The sequence below is a fragment of the Choristoneura fumiferana genome, chromosome 21 (genome assembly GCF_025370935.1).
Source record: "Choristoneura fumiferana chromosome 21, NRCan_CFum_1, whole genome shotgun sequence".
NCBI classification, from domain to species: Eukaryota; Metazoa; Arthropoda; class Insecta; order Lepidoptera; family Tortricidae; genus Choristoneura; species Choristoneura fumiferana.
This window is the reverse complement of record NC_133492.1, coordinates 4,811,313-4,827,728: the sequence shown is the minus strand read 5'-3', so window position 1 is coordinate 4,827,728 and position 16,416 is coordinate 4,811,313. Positions and strand designations below refer to the sequence as shown.

Here is a 16,416-nt window from a genome sequence, read left to right as displayed (position 1 = left end):
AGTCAGGAAAAAAAATGCGCTAAAATTTTTTTTTTAAGTACAAAAACTTTTTGTGCTAAAAATGGAACCCTACTGTACCATGTACCGTGATTGTACCTACCACATACTAGCGAAGATATAGTATGACTTGATTTACATATCTACTACTCTACTTCATACAACAATAAACTCCCTACAAAACAATCATCAATCAACATGATAATTGTCGCAATTTTTCCCATTTCCTAAAACGCCGGGAGCAAACCGTGACCAAGTTTAATGAGGAATTAAAAGGAAAAATTGAAATCGCAGAGCGTAAATGAAAAATTAAAAAGTTCCCGGAAACGGAAACCGGGCGGCCATGTTCCGGCACCTAATGGCCTTAATTACAACGAAACAAGAATACTTTATGCTTTTTAATCGGATTATAAAATGTTTGTTATGGAAAAATGCAGGTAGCATCTGTCATAGGGCCTATACACAAGGCGTATTTTTAAGCGCAAACGACGCGTGTTTATCATAGAGCTTTGTAGTATGAGGAACCGCAAAAAATATTGATGCAGCAATTATTCTACGATCTGCATTGTATTGTATATACTATATACAATATAGACCCTTTCTGAATTTATCACCCAATCAAAAAATATTAAAAATATACTGTTATGAACTATAAGTAATACAAAAGTTTAAGCAAGAACGATCTAGCAATAAATTTATTCATTTCATCGAACGTATGCACGTGAGCGAGAAACCGATTGAAAAATTTCCCAAGCAAAACGCCACGCCAAAACGCTTAACACAAAGTTCCAAATCTAACAACAAAAAGTTATGGTGTAGTATGGTAACAACTACCTACTGTACTACACATATTGTTATGGGCCCAATACACTCCCTTGTGGAACTGCGAAATCCTTTTACCAATTTTGTTCTGTGTACGTGTCATATTTTTATGATGCGTGTCCCTGCGTTTCGAGGGTCCCATACGAATCCTTGTTAATAATAGTAGCGGCGACGTATTGGTATTTTTATTCAGAAGTTAAGTTTTATATTAAAAAACCTGTCACAAAAACAAGTTAATACCAAACAAGTCTGAATTTTATAATTTGTGTAATTTAATTTTACTTTTTAATGAAGACGCTTTGAGTACCTATTTAAAGAATTTATATCGCCTTATTTTTAATACTGGCTACGAGGACATTAGCCCACCTACATTACATTCTTTTTTCGACTCTCGCTGATTATTTTTTTCTAAATTCCCGCCTCGTTTGACAGATGCGTTTCGTTTCACGTAGTTTCGCCCATCACAATAGTTCGGACGATTCCATCGCAACATGCTCGGTTTCATTTCCGCTGCGCCCTGTACGGTTTTTGAACAGACCATTGAAAAAAAAAGTCCCACTATTACACGAACTTGATTTGACCAAGAACAGTGGAAGCTTTGGAGTAGTATTATACTTAGTGCCATCCACGCAGACGCGACATTGCGTGACATTGTAATAAGAACCACGACGCGCGTTATCGTGAATGACTCTACCTATACCTATTCAAGTAGAAAAATTGTTCCTTGTTAATAAATGATTCATATCTGACTCTATGAGTTTATTACCAATTCCTCAAAAAAATACAGAATCTTTTTCTGTAAATAGATAATTTCTAGACGCTAATGCTTAATTACCAATTATGGTTTCAATTTAAGCTGAGTTTTAAGTAAAAACTCCAGTTAAGTTTTCGATTTTATTTGCGGCCCACTTAACACGAAGTTGCTAGTCTGATGAAATAAGAAGATTGGTGTGACAGTATCACGAATGCGGACAAACATTTTAATCACTCAAGCATTTTAAATTACAAATATAAAATTAAATAAAGCGACTCTACCCACGCCCCACGCGTCGGCAGTGATGGCAAATTGAAAAGTACACTCGAAAAACCCTTTAGTTGTCACGACAATGGAGCCTCGTGCGTGAATCCGAACCGAACGCTTTATCGTTTTTAAAATTTGACATTTGCGGAAGCCGATGTTGTCACGATAAAAAACTCAGAATTTATTTTTTCTCATGTTTTTATGGCCAGTTGTTAGAATGTGAGTAAATTTGGGAAAATAATTTTCGTTGCAAGTATGTTGGTACACTGTAGTTCCACTTTCAGTGGTTCGATTCTACTCACATAACTGAACTATTTGGTCCTCAGAGTAAATCGTTATATAAGCGAATCGGGCATAATGACGGTGTTATCGCTGCCTCACTGGTACAGGGAATTTCCTTGGTACGAGGGTTTTTAAATGACTTGAATCTTTAAGATAAACATTTATGAATCTGTCAAAAATTCCTATTAATTTAATATTGTAATGAATTTAATATTTAATCTGTATGAAAAAATAAATAGAACACCGGTCATGTTTTCTAAAAGTGGCAGAATAAAAGAAGCATAGTTACGCGAGTATTTATTTATTTATTCATTCATTGCCTAGCATATTTATACATAGCAGTTGTTACAATTCGGTATTAGTCACATGTGACGCCCTGCAAGGGCACAGCAACATGAGAGGTCAATTATCGTCTTAAAAAATATTCTACATATATTTAAGAGTATTAACATCTTATTAATTTATTTCAGTATTCAGTCAAATCGAACCTGCAAAGCCCCATGGTTAGAGACACACTTGTATTTTGTCTGACACACCTATGACAGCTATGACGTCTCTATCCGCAAACTCAACTGACTATAAAAGGACTATAACTAGGCATAAGCATCTTAAAATGAAATTAGACAGTTAATTGAAAAGTTAACGGTTTTCTGTGCTAAAATACTTAATTTGATTAGAGTCTCGTCATGGGATATTTGTTATATGGTGTTACGACTACGACTGTTCTTGTTGTTTTTCATATTTTTGACACGACCGCCGCGGGGGCAGGCGCGATCCATCACCGTTATTGCGTTAGCGCCCCGGCTCCAACCCATCCGATGATTGCCCTAATTGTAATTACGGCATGTGGCCTTACTCGACTCTTATGCTGCGTTTTGTTTCTTAGTTTTTTTTTTGGCTTACGCGATTTGCGTAAAGCCAAGGGTTTCTTGACTTTGGGTCAATAAGATGCATAAACATACAGTGTAAATTAAAAATCCGAGTAGTAAACGAGACAGACAGAAACGTGCGTGACAACAATAGGTTTCCGTTTGACACCTTGAGTAAGTATCTACGGAACGGAACCCTAAAAATCTGAAAATTACTGAACCCAATTTTTTTTTCTCAAAATTGCGGGAAATGTCGTTATGTTAGGCGTGGTTCCAAAGCATACAAAAACTTAGCAGCAGTGCTTGCACTGTTGTGTTTCGGCGTGGAGAGTAAGACAGCCGGTGAAATTACTGGCACTTGAGGTATCCCATCTTAGGCCTCTAGGTTGGCAACGCATCTGCAATCCCCCTGGTGTTGCAGGTGTCTATGGGCGGTGGTGATCTCTTACCATCAGGAGACCCACTTGCTCGTTTTCCATCCAATAGAATAAAAAAAAAAACGGACGCATCACAGGTGTTTTGGACCCCTAAATCTCGGTTTGTCACTGCCTCTGCGTCTTGCATTAGTTACACTCAAACGTAAAAGGATCAACTAAAATTTACCGTACAGCACCCATTTCTCAGGATAATACAGGTATGGTGTTTCCATTACAAACGCCATAACACCCACACACTCCATAAATACCACAGCCCTATGCTATGACAACAAATTCGTCATGTTTTCTGCAACACAACTTTATTTTTACCCGCGAAATTTTACCCGGGTACCCTAGTAGTCGCCGAATACAGGGTAGTTTCCCCTGATTGACGTGTAAGAGAATTTGGCGGGAAGTTGCAAGTTGATCACCCTCGCGGGTGTCATACGTCATCGGAGCTCGGGGGATACGGTCGGACAGTTTAAATTTCGAACACAGTCCATTTTCAAAATACGCTTGTTCATTAGAACGGAGGTGGACTTAAAAAATTGCACGTTGTTTTCATCTTTTTATAACAAATTCCAGAGTGTCTTGCGTAAAGTTTCTGACACTCGCGATCATAATTAAATGACAGTTTTAGCATACAAAAACTGTCATTTAATTGCGATTGCGAGTATAAAAACGTTAGACAATACGACCTCAGTGTAGTGATGACGATGACAGGCACACCATTACCTAACCACAGAAATAATAATTATTTATGTGTACCTAACCAATAATTCCTAGACACGACTAATTAGAACATTGGCGAATATTTAAAAACCTAGATTTTTTTGCTTGACAACATTTCTTTTCCCTTTCAAACTGACTTTAGGAATTATTCGTTAATGTAAGTAAGCAATACTTGTGTTAAGGATGGATATTAGACAATGGGTTAAGTACATACTTACCTAAATAGATGGTTGCGAACTTAAACGCACATTAAAAACCCAAGACTCCATAACATAGTTTTACGTATGAATACATAATTATCTGCCCCAGCCGGGGATTGATCCCGTTACCTCAAACATTGTAGTCAGGTTCTCTAACCACTAGGCTATTGGGTTCGTTAAACACTATTATTGCTGTTAAGCTTTGGTTTCCTAGGATCAGCGGTGCCGTCATATAGCGGTCGTAATTGATACCGCTCCTCCTCCTCCTCCTCCTCTTAGAGAGCGGTAATTGACCCGCTCTCTAGGAAACCGCGCCATTTGTTTACATTGAAAACGTTCTAGCACAAAACACAGATAGTTCAGAAGTCAATCTCCATACAAGTGCGCTCGAGCAACGCACACATAGACACTGCTCACGGACACGGTATCTCGGGCCGGTTGGGACCAGTGCGAGCGCGAGTGCCATCCGCTGAGACACGCGTCTGTAAAAGTTATAATAACTGTTCAGTGGACGGTTGTTTAAATAAAATAATCGTGAATTTCGCCAATAACGAAATCGTCGCAAGATATTTTCTGTAACAAATTTATAATATAACAATGACATTAAACTTAAAATATTTCAGTTATTAATTTATTTTTCCATTCTTCCCGTTTCATTCTCAACAATAAATCAAACTGGATAAGAGTGCGACTACCACGATAGTTTTTTTGGTGCATAAGCCACAGTTGACCACCTTAGAGCGACCGCCGAGCGTAGGTATGAAAAGTGAAGTAAGGTCAATGTGGGCAAGACCGTCTACAAGGCAAGTCCGTCAACACGTTATAACTTTTGAATTTGAAAGCGGTTCCTGCTTTAGCGTCCAGTATATAAAGCAGTTTGTCGCGCTTGTTCCCTCACTCTAAAACAGATGGCGCTGTGACAACGAACTTCAGAGCAATCCGCCTAAACAAGTAATTGCATGTATGGAACTCGAAATGATAGTGCGACGGTCTCTGCTAACAAAATTGTTAAAAATAGTTCGTGACAAGATTTTGCACCAGAAAGTAACTACAGAAGTAATATAAGAACCAGTTAACTTTATTCTGTGTTTAATTTATCAGAAAATGGCTTACTTTTGTAATTATACGTACCATCATTTATCACAATAAAATTTCGTTAAGTTGGAAAGTCCGTCTACTATGTACAAGGCAAGTCCGTCATATGCCGAACTTCCCTTGAATCAGAAGTTACCAACTCTTTTTACGATTTCAATATTATTACGATTTCATAAGGCATTTTGATCTTGAAACTAGTACGGAAATGTGTCCCTCACCCTCAGCACTATGCTGTGGCACTATGTCACCGAAAATATAAATTAAAAATACCTATCAAATAAATAAATAATCAAATAAATATTAGCCCCAAACTAAGCAAAGCTTGCACTATCAGTGCTAGGTGACCCTCTTTGATCTCAGTAAATTAAAAATTAAACTATTAAAATACATTTTATAATTTCAATTGATCCTTTATTTGGGAAACCTTATAAATAAGTAAGTACTTATTATATATTTTTTTGCCAAAAAAGGTTTACCACCCCATTTACGTAATATATGCCGGACTTGCCTTTGAATAAGAAAAATTGTGTTTATTCCGAATCTAAGCCTTATGTTAACACGTTTAAAGTACACTTTTCATTGTCTTGTTTCATTTTTTTTGAGGATTCGCATACTTACATATAAGGACCCATAGTATGGCCGATATCATTACTAGACGGACTTACCTTAAACTACACGGGAAGTCCGTCTACTCGCCGAATTTTAGAAAATACTATTTTTTTGCTTCATTTGTGAATAAAATGATCTATCTCTATAGCTTAACTATTATTTATGAAATTCTTCATCGTATGCAAGTACAAGTGTTAACGCAGGTGAATAATTAACGCAGCTAGATCACTCCGAGGTAAAAAAAAAATGAAGTATGCCGGTCTTGGCCACATTGACCTTACATACAGGAGATTGACTTCTGAACTATCTGTATTTTGTAGTTCTAGTGACGTCATTCACCGCTTATTACGGTGGCTATAATGACAGCACCGCTTGTCCTAGGAAACCAAAGCTTTAGAGACAACACTAAACGGCGCAGTCGCAAGCAGCACAGTGTGTAGCACAGTATGTCGTCCCTTGGGAGCTAAAGGCCGCGACATTTGCCCGACCTTTGCGATAAAGGACAGCCCCGTAAACTGTGTGGTCGCAACAGTTTCGGGAATTAACGACCGCTTTTATAGTTGATGATAAATTTCATCGGTTGAGCGACATTTTTAACCCCCTCCGCCTCCACGCAAAAAGGGGTGTTATAAGTTTAACGCCAGTGTCTATCTGTTTGTCTGTCTATCTGTGGCTTCGTAGCTTCGTAAATGAAGAAAGAACCAGTTAATGTTACGCGTCACTTCACTACTTTAGTACGGGTGCGTCCCACGAGATATAACTACAAAATATCTAATTTCACATTAATAACGTTCACAATATATAATGAACGTTAAAGAACAAAAAGTATAATGTTTTAACCTATAAAGCTTACATTATATAAGATTATTTTTATATAACTTCAATTTGTATATGATTTATATAGACTACTTTATTTTAACATTGTATATTAGGTATATAGGTAGGTATATAATATAGATAGGTATATTACTCATGATTTATAATAATGTGTGTAAGTAAATGTTAAATTGTGTGGCGGCGAGCGAGCAAAGCGAGCGAGCAAGACGAAATTGGGCAGAAGCGACTTGGATAGGTCAGGTTCAGAAGGCTAAGGCGGGAGCGAAGCGTAGCTTCGATGTCAGGGTTTTTTTTGTAACAGAGCAAAAAAAAAGAATGGCTTGCTTGTTTTTTTGTTAGCATCAAAGTTTTTAATGAATTATAAGTTTTAAATCTTAGGTGCTATGAACATTATATGCTTTGATTGTTATATCAATTGATATTATTTATAATATAAACAACGGTATACCTTATAAAATTTGATATTTTTAAATTATATTTTTCGTTCATTATTTCGTACGTTATACTAAACGAGTTTATATAAAGTGAGCGTATATATTATGAATAATTATATAATAAGTTCTTTTTATCTCGTATTACTTACCCCTTTAGCACCCACACTTCCGAAATTTGACGTACTTCATCTTTCTAATTTTTTGTTTGATTGAAGTTAATATATACAATATTTTCTAATATTTACTAACTACGGACTTGATTTTTGTACACAGATATTTGTGCATGATGCCTAGTAGCCAAGTACAGTTGAGTTCTTATACTTCTAGAAAAATTCAGCCAAAAATATCTAAACACGCTTCTACGCCGTTAATAATAAGTCGTGTTCATATATTTTTGATATTTTTTTGCTTAAAAGTTATTATTTAAACCAGACTGTACTTTAAGTACGTATACTTAAGTGCTATCCTTGGAGATAAGAAGCCATTAAAAATGTTCCATTGTTAAAGCTCTTATTAAACACAAACCGGGATTATCTTCATAAATCGTGATGCTGTTACAGCGCTATAATTTCTAGCCATTAACTTTAATTTGTATTAAGAAAGCTAACTACCAACCTAAGCTGACCAGTCTTTTCTTAGCACTGACATCTAAGCACAGGTCACCGTGATATGGCGGGCAAAATCTGTCACATACCCTCGAAATAAAGGAAATTGCACCCTATTGTTAGTAAGTGAAGGGTTACGTTGGTTGTGAAATCGGGTTGTAAATGGACTCTTTTGCAGGGGATGGAATAACCCTTTGGCTGCGGTGGGACAATTATTGACACCTGACGCACTGAAGCGGCATTTCGGTGTTATTGTTTTGTTTTATTATCATTTGACAGTGATAGGTTACTTTAATATAGAGTCTACATTTTGTACTAGCTATTTTGAAACACGGTTTGTCAAAAAAAAACTTAACAAAATAAAAAATCTTCTAAATCTCATCTTCTTTTACTATCTTATGCTTCGGCAATGATCATCGAAGATCGAAGAATGAAAATCGAAGTTCGTATCCTACCGTCCCGCTGACACTAATATTATTTAATACGAGAGTGAGAGGGATGGTACGATAAGAACTTCGGTTTTTGGAATTTCGTATACAAAAACTGACATTTGATTGCGAGCGTGAGCGTCAGAAACGTTAGGCAACATGGCCTCAGCGGGGCTACTACGAAACTCGAAATTTGAAGTTCGTATCTAACCGTTCCTCTCGCTCTCGTATTAAATAGTATAAGTGTCAGAGGGACCGCACGACACGAACTTCGAGTTTCGAGTTTCGTAGTAGCCCTGCTGGTTACGATAAATGTTTTATTTTTTATTCTTTCTAATTTTGTTAGGTTCAGTTTAATACGATTTAAGTTATTTTCATATATTGAGTGATGACAACTTAATTATTTTATACTCAAAATACTGAAATGAGATAGAAACATTCAATATTACAATCCTTCAGACAAAAGTAATTGGAAAGTTTGTAAATTAAGCGAAGTTACTGTTTGCCGTATTAAAACCTCTCCCCTCTTAATTGATTAAGAAACAGTCGAAGATTGCCGAAGTTGCCGCAATAAATATAGGGTTAGAGTTTAACAGACATTATTTGTTAATTTTTGAGGACCCTCCGGGATTTCTGGGGTTATTGGAGCGGTGATGGGGTTGTGTGCATTGAAAAAAAAAGATTTGCTAACAGTAACAAAAGAAATGTTGTTCGCAACAACTAACTTAAAACAACTAATCGTAACTACAAAACTAAGGCCTACTAAAGTTGTGTAATGTCTTTAAAAATAAGTTTTTCAATTTTAGCATTATTATGTTTCCTAATTAGTAAATTTTGGCTAAACGTCAAGTAGGCTAACTAGTTCAGCTATCCTTTTTTTCAGTGATGGTGTGGTGTTCGGATTAGTGTGATATTATGGTGGACACGGAGGAAGTTACGTACCTGTACCTACAATCAAAGAGTATTAGTACCAATATAGAAAAAGAGTGCCAACTCTATGGTAAAATTTGCATGTATGGTAATGTAGTGGACGGACGGTCCACTATCCTAATATTTCCTATTAAACTATTCCTTCCAATAAAAAAACACTTCTTTAGGATATTTTCGTATGTATTTCAAATTCAAGTTCCTACGTTGGCAGCTCGGATACAAGTCTTCTGTTTAACACCCTTGCGTCCGTTCCATATTATTATTCAAAAATGGAACTATGCTGCCAGCATCGAACCAACGGACACAAGAGGTTAGTACAGTAACAAGCGCTATCTGGTAGCTAGCTGAAGAACTAAATCTGACATAACACACACATGTACATGAACGCACACAACAAGCTTAACGTCTATAAAGCCCAGTTTAGACCTGTAAGAAAATTGCGCAAGTTGCATTACATCGCGAGGCCGGAAAGCAAACGAAGTTATTGGTGTTCACTTCACTTGGTCACCCAAGCCGAGCAATGGAATACAACTTTAAGAAAACAGCAAAAATCCAGATAAATTTAAAAATCATCCGCGAAAGCCAGACAGCCAACATACAGCGGAAAAATGGCGGACAGACTGAATTTTTCTAGACCACGTTTGACACATTTGTCAATTTAGTGCTATCATTTTGTCGCCAGAGGCGCTGGTGTGTACGTGAAAAGGTGACGTTTTAAGTGTGCCCCCACTGCCTACAATATAAAATATAGTATGTCGCACAGATTTAGGTGACGGCACCACTCATGGACAAGAACCAATAATGTTTCTTTTTTGTTAACCAAAATCTTAAGAAGCGGAAACTACTTTTTTTAAACTAATAACATTAATGATCAAATAACTCATGATCATAATTAGTAAAGTTCATGAGTGGTGAGCTATAAGACATTGAATCCTTGTTGTCTATTACTGGGTACTACTGTGCTTAATATGTCCATGATTGGCGCCGTCACACTAGATAGCTGTTTTGCAGGAGTGGTAGCATTGGATGACACTATTTACTGGCACGGTTAATATCGACCCGATATTTCGTGTACACGCCCATACAAACTGGTGTCGAACTGACAAGACTTTCTATGGGCGTGCCACAAAACGTCATGTCGGTATTGTACGTCAGGTTAATAGTGTCACCCGTAGCATAAAAAAATAAATAACCATTTGGTTTTGTTAATGCCACAGCGTCACGCCACTGCCTGTGCATAACTGTATCTTTCGCCGTCCTTAAAACATTTGAGCCATGCCTAAATGTACCCACAGTAAAAAGTTTCATACCCTCATAATCATAAAGGTAGCAGGGTGGCTTTCGAGTGGGCCTCAACAAAAAGTTGTGGCCCGCGGGCCGCCGTAATGAGACACCTGCGACTTGGTCACCCCTGGGGTGGTGCCGCAGTAGTCTGTGAAATCAACTTGTCTCATGTTTATAGGTATGTACGAGTATAGTTAACAGGACAATATCTGACACAACAAAACGCGCAAAAATATCTGATTAAATAGGTATGAGTCTATTTCTGGGGCCGGTAGGATTGTCAGATAATTTCACATGCTGTGTCAGATATCACCTAATGAGGGTGACTGTACAATCCATATCCATACTAATATTATAAATGCAAAAGTGTGCTTGTCCGTCTTTCACGCCGTAACGGATCGACGGATCGACGTGATTTTTGGCATAGAGATAGTTTATGGGACCGAGAGTGACATAGGCTACTTTTTATCCCGGAAAAATGCACAGTTCCCGAGGGAACAGCGCGCGATAACCGAATACCACGCGGGCGGAGCCGCGGGCAAAAGCTAATGTCTCATAAATAGAACTCGTGATATTTAAACAAAATTAAATAAATAATAATAATTTATAATAATTTAACGTTTATTTCAGGCTCTAGTCCCATATACTTCATGTTACTTCGTGTTAAATGGGTAAGTAAGTTTCATTACAAGTTATTCAACGGATATTCTACTCAAAACTGGTTGCTCGCCCTGATTTGCATGGGTTAACTATTAATGACGAAATAGAGACTAGCTGCACTGCAAGCGTATTGGCTCGCTCACTCGCTGACTTTTTGATGGATTTCGATTTTTTTAGCTTTTTTAAAAATCTTGAATGAAGAAGGATTGGCAAGCGCAGCATAGGACATGCACCAACGATATGAACGGATGACCTGGTAAAAAGCCGCAGACTTGCGGTGGATGTAATTGTAGGCCGCTTCCAACCGAAGCAACTGGAGGTCTATGGGGGAGGCCTATGTCCAACAGTGGACGTCCTACGGATGATATGCATGTATGTATGTATGTAAACTCTTTATTGTACAAAATAAAAGAAACAAAACACAATTGACAAACTTTTAGATACTTGTACAAAGGCGGACTTATCCCTTTAAGGGATCTCTACCAGTCAACCTTTAATAGTAGATATGATGATGATGATGATTAAATTTTTACTTTGCGATTTTTTCTATTCCCCTTCAGGGCAGTAGGTAAGTATCTAATTTTCCAAAAAAAAGTGACATCTTAAAGATACCTCTTAAAAAACCATTAAACCAATAAACAGAATGCTCTCAAAACACAATTGCTGTAAGTAAAAGAGAGTTGTCCGACAATGAAGAGTGACAGGGGAAGTGGGGGAGATATGACACCATAGCATAAAACATCAAATTGTGCAAAAGAATGCCTTAAGTTAATGCTGGAAGAGCTTTGGGGGATGCCGAGTTAAAGTGGCTTTCCTGTAAACGGATATACTTGTGACATTAGTTATGGCACTCTTGACTGGCGCCGAGTCTTTTTCGGAGTTTTTTTTTCAAGAAATGTCACCTGTATAGAGTGGAAAAGGGGTTTGATACTTGAAAGATTTTCCTTTTTTTACATTTTACGTCGTTTTAATTCATATAAAAATACAATTATAATTATCAATATACATAATCGCATTCCTTGCCGTAGGCCATCAATTATAATAAAAACTAACTGCAAACCGAGCCTAACCTTTAAAGTTTAAGTACATTAACGTCAACGTGGAGGCACAAGTCAGTCTTAGCTGAACTCAAAGCTCAAAACTTTAAAGATTCCATAAAACACTAAATATAGAAACGATAACTAAGGGCTCCATACCAAGTATTTTGTAAACTATCAGACTTGTCATCTCAGCTAGAAATTCGGGAATGTTCGCTCTGCGAGCTTAAAACTTGAAGTTTTGTGAGCACGGAACCAAATGTAAACATTTATAAATACGTTTTTGGCCAAAATGCTTAAGAGTTGCTAAAATTTTTGTGACGATAGAAATAATTCTAATAGAGAGTTGGCTAGCGAAATGCTCCGACGCAAGCTAGACATCGCGAGGGTTAAATATGAAGTAATCTCCTAAATAATACTAGTACCGAATGTTAATTGTTCAGTATTAGAATTGCATTCTGCGAGGATTATACAAGGCCAATTGTTTTGGCTGAAGCGGAAACGCTAAAAAATCTAGCACGGAACCACCGTTCAATACCTGGGCCAAAACTAAACCGAAAATTCACTTCGCAAAGGCACGTTCAAAATTAATAAGCCTAAATATGGTCCCAGCGAGAAGAAATTAACGCCACGAAACCAGTTTTACCAGAGTCCCGAGGAGAAGCCTCCTGGAGGGACACGTACGCGCTTCGGGGCCTCTGGGGCGGCTTTGGCGGGCTCGGCCTTGGCTGGCTCGGGAGCCGGTGCTTCGATCGTGGCCTCCGGAGCGGCCTCCGGCGTCGAGGCGGGCGTCTCTTGTCCACCGTTCTGGCTCGGAGTTGTGCCGTTAGCCGGTTGCCTGTTGTATTCCCCCAGAGAAGTAGCGGAAGCAGCAGCAGGGTTGAGGCGGCGGCCGCGCGGTGGCTCCGGGTCTCCCCCGAAGATGTCAGTGTGCCCGCCGCCAGGGGGGCGCAGCACCCTGCTGGAGCTCCTCGCGTCATCGCCCAGACCAACGTTGAACTTTGTAGAAGTCATGTTGAATCTTACTTTGTTTTAATTTCACCACCCGGGTTTCGTTCTTTTTGATGGAATCAATTTAATATGAATAAAGATTATAACTACTAATAACATTCAGGCGGTGGGAGTGTCTTCACTTTACCCATATTGTATTTCATTGGTTCGCACGAAGAAGTTGGCTTCATCTTTAATAATGCGAACTGCTAAGGAATACAATTCGTTTTTATCGTCTATATTTCGAGATACTTACCTATAAACAACCTGGGGCTCTTCGATGCTACAGTAAATAGGCAGTTATTAAACCAGTTGGTCTCATCTGCATTTATTATCGTGTGAACTAGGGATTAATCACGGGTGGTCAGTATTATGAGAAAAAAAAGTTAGTACGTACTTTTGTTCGATATAATATCTAAATATGTCAACGAAATGTTAAGATATTTCCAAACTTCAGGTGTTTTGCTTCTATTTCATTACTTATTTAGCTAGGTAGGTATCTTGTTGTATAACAACAGACTGTCCTTAATGTGATCTTTTTTCTATTTATAAGTATATTCTACGAAAAGATGTGCGGTAATTCATTAGTTATTTTCTTATCATAACTATTAATTTATTTTGGAAATTAAATTATTATACCTATTTTATTGCAAAGCTTTGCTTTAGTTGTAAAAATGCTTATTTAATTCTGATTTCACTTACTTTTAACTATCAAATAACTCCTCTAAATCAAGGATCAAATACACCTCGGCCATCTATCCCCCGATGCAAATAGCTACCGAGCAATAATCGCAAAAGTAAGCGATACGCATAAAAATAACGCTCCTTCCCACCTCTTTGTCCCCCCGCCCCCCGGGGGCCCAGATTTAACATATCTAATGCGGTTTACGTGTCGCACTCCCTCAGTAATCGTTTTAAGACTTGTCAGTGGTTTCTTTATTTGGTTTTTAAGGATTTGTTGAGATGGAGAGGCGGTTAGAGTTGCGTGCCGATTTTGCCCGCTTTCCTCGATTAATCTTTTATTTTCGTTTGATTTGATCCGTTTCGAGTCCTAGTAGATTCGGCGGCTGGTTTTTGAAGTAAGATGTATGAAAATATTCGAAAATGGTTTAAATGTTTGTACTTCTTGCTTCAAAACTATCGCTATTATAATATACTTAATAGCTTAACTTTTTTTATCGTGTCACGATAATTTTTATTTAATTAAACTAAGGTTATAAATCTTATTATACTTACCGTTTTTGCCAAACCTAACCTAAAATTGCTAAAAGTGGCTCCGAAGGCGTGATGTTTGTGTGTGTGTGTGTGTACAACTATTTATAATATGATGTTTTGAACTTTCGCGATTTTCATTAAACTGCATATACATACATAGTTTAGACATTGGCAATTTCCACGTTATTTCCTATCAAAGTTTGTGCGTTCTACCTAACTCCAACTGAAGACCACCGCACACTAGGCGCCAGAATTAAGTGATACACGACAATGGCAGGTGTACGGTGAATCTGCGTAGTGCCTTAAGTAATTGGCCGCCCGCTAGGGTTGGCGATGAGCGTTTAAATACTTATTCGTATCTTTTTCTCAAAACTTGTCCATTTTTAGGGTTCCGTAGCCAAACTGACAAAAACGAAACCCTTATAGTTTCGATATGTCTGTCTGTCAGTCTGTCTGTCTGTTTGTCTGTTTTCTGTCCGTCCGCGGCTATGCTCTTATTTTTTTTAGAGTACCTACCTCCCATAGACGTAAAGTGGAGGTAATTTTTTTTTCTCATCCAACCTTGTAGTGTGGGGTATCGTTGGAAAGGTCTTTTTAAATCATTAGAGGGTTGCCACGACGATTTTTCGATTCAGTGGTTTGTTTGCAAAATATTCAACTTTATAGTGCAAACATTCATTGAAATCGAGCGTCCCCCCCTCTTAAATCTAAATCGGTGAGTGGGAAAACTTGAAAAAATTCAGGATGGTAGTAAGTATATCAAACTTACAAGGAGAACTATAACGGTTAAGTTTTCTTGAGAATTATTAGTACTTTAAGCGTAAATAGCAGCCTAAGGTAAATATACCTAAACTTGAAATATTCCGGACAAATTACGAAATCCTTAGAAAAATATTAATTAATTTTGTGTAATGGCTACGGAACCCTATTTCGGGCGTGTCCGACACGCTCTTGGCTGGTTTTTTTCAATTTTTCAGTTGTCCACCTATTAAAAAAAACCTGACGCTATTTCACCACAAAAGTATTTAATATTGTTTTTAAATTTATACAAAACCCTGTTGTAAAAGCAACACATTTTACGGTTCATTTTCTTTATAAAAAAATATAGAATATAGATATAGATTTCTCTATTTCTAGAATCGCCAACCCTACGCCCTAGGGCGCGGTTAGGTCGTCCTCAATGCCCTCTCATTACAATGAGTGGCGCCTTCATTATTTACAAATGAGAGCATAAATCTTCTTCATCGTTGTCAAACAGTCACCCTCTCACTCGCACTAGTCACTAGCACCCCCCAGTCAGAGCGAGAGATCGGTAATTATGATGTAACCTGTAGTTAGACATCTTCAAAATTTATGAGTCGTGTGATTGCTGTGTTTACGGTTCGTATGCGAGGCGCCTTATGGCTTTGTATGGTAAGTTCGTAATTAGTATATTAGCTATGGATTAGCCAGAGAACTAAATAAGATAAATAAATTTGATTTGGATGAATTCATTTCATACCAAAATCACTCCAATCTTACTTAACTTTTCTTTATTCGCTGCTTTAATCTGTCATCTCCCAGGATAACAGGATCAAAGGAATTTGGGCACAAATGTGTGCCTCTGGGAGAGGACAGGTTAATAGTAGGTGTTTTTTTATTCCGGGTTGTCTGCCCTAAAATTGTAGGTTGAATGACAATGGAAGTGCTACAGCCAATAATTAAAGCTTTATTAAAAATATGGGTTAACAGAGATTTTGGTTAAAAATATGTAGATTACATTAACTGGTGAGTACCTATTTCGTAAATGGGTGAAGACCAAAAGATGCACACCGTTATAGCTGCGTCAGCAGGTAGTTATAATTTCCATTAACTTTTTCCATCCATACAAATGTATGATTAATTTTCGTGTCGCAATGGAAAAAGTTAATAGAAATTATAACTACCTGCTAACGCAGCTTTAAACGTGTACAA

General features: G+C 37.7%; 1 protein-coding gene across 1 annotated transcript; it reads right to left on the bottom strand.

The window, feature by feature from the left end:
* Window positions 1-12,900: 12,900 nt before the first annotated feature.
* Window positions 12,901-13,318, bottom strand: LOC141439648 (uncharacterized). The gene has a single exon (XM_074103970.1). The coding sequence runs from the start codon at window positions 13,270-13,272 to the stop codon at window positions 12,901-12,903; it is 372 nt and encodes a 123-aa protein (XP_073960071.1). The 5' UTR covers window positions 13,273-13,318.
* Window positions 13,319-16,416: the final 3,098 nt, after the last annotated feature.

What these genes read in the sequence shown, in the direction of transcription:
- LOC141439648 (XM_074103970.1), bottom strand. Translation starts at nt 13,272, where the DNA reads ATGACTTCTACAAAGTTCAACGTTGGTCTGGGCGATGACGCGAGGAGC.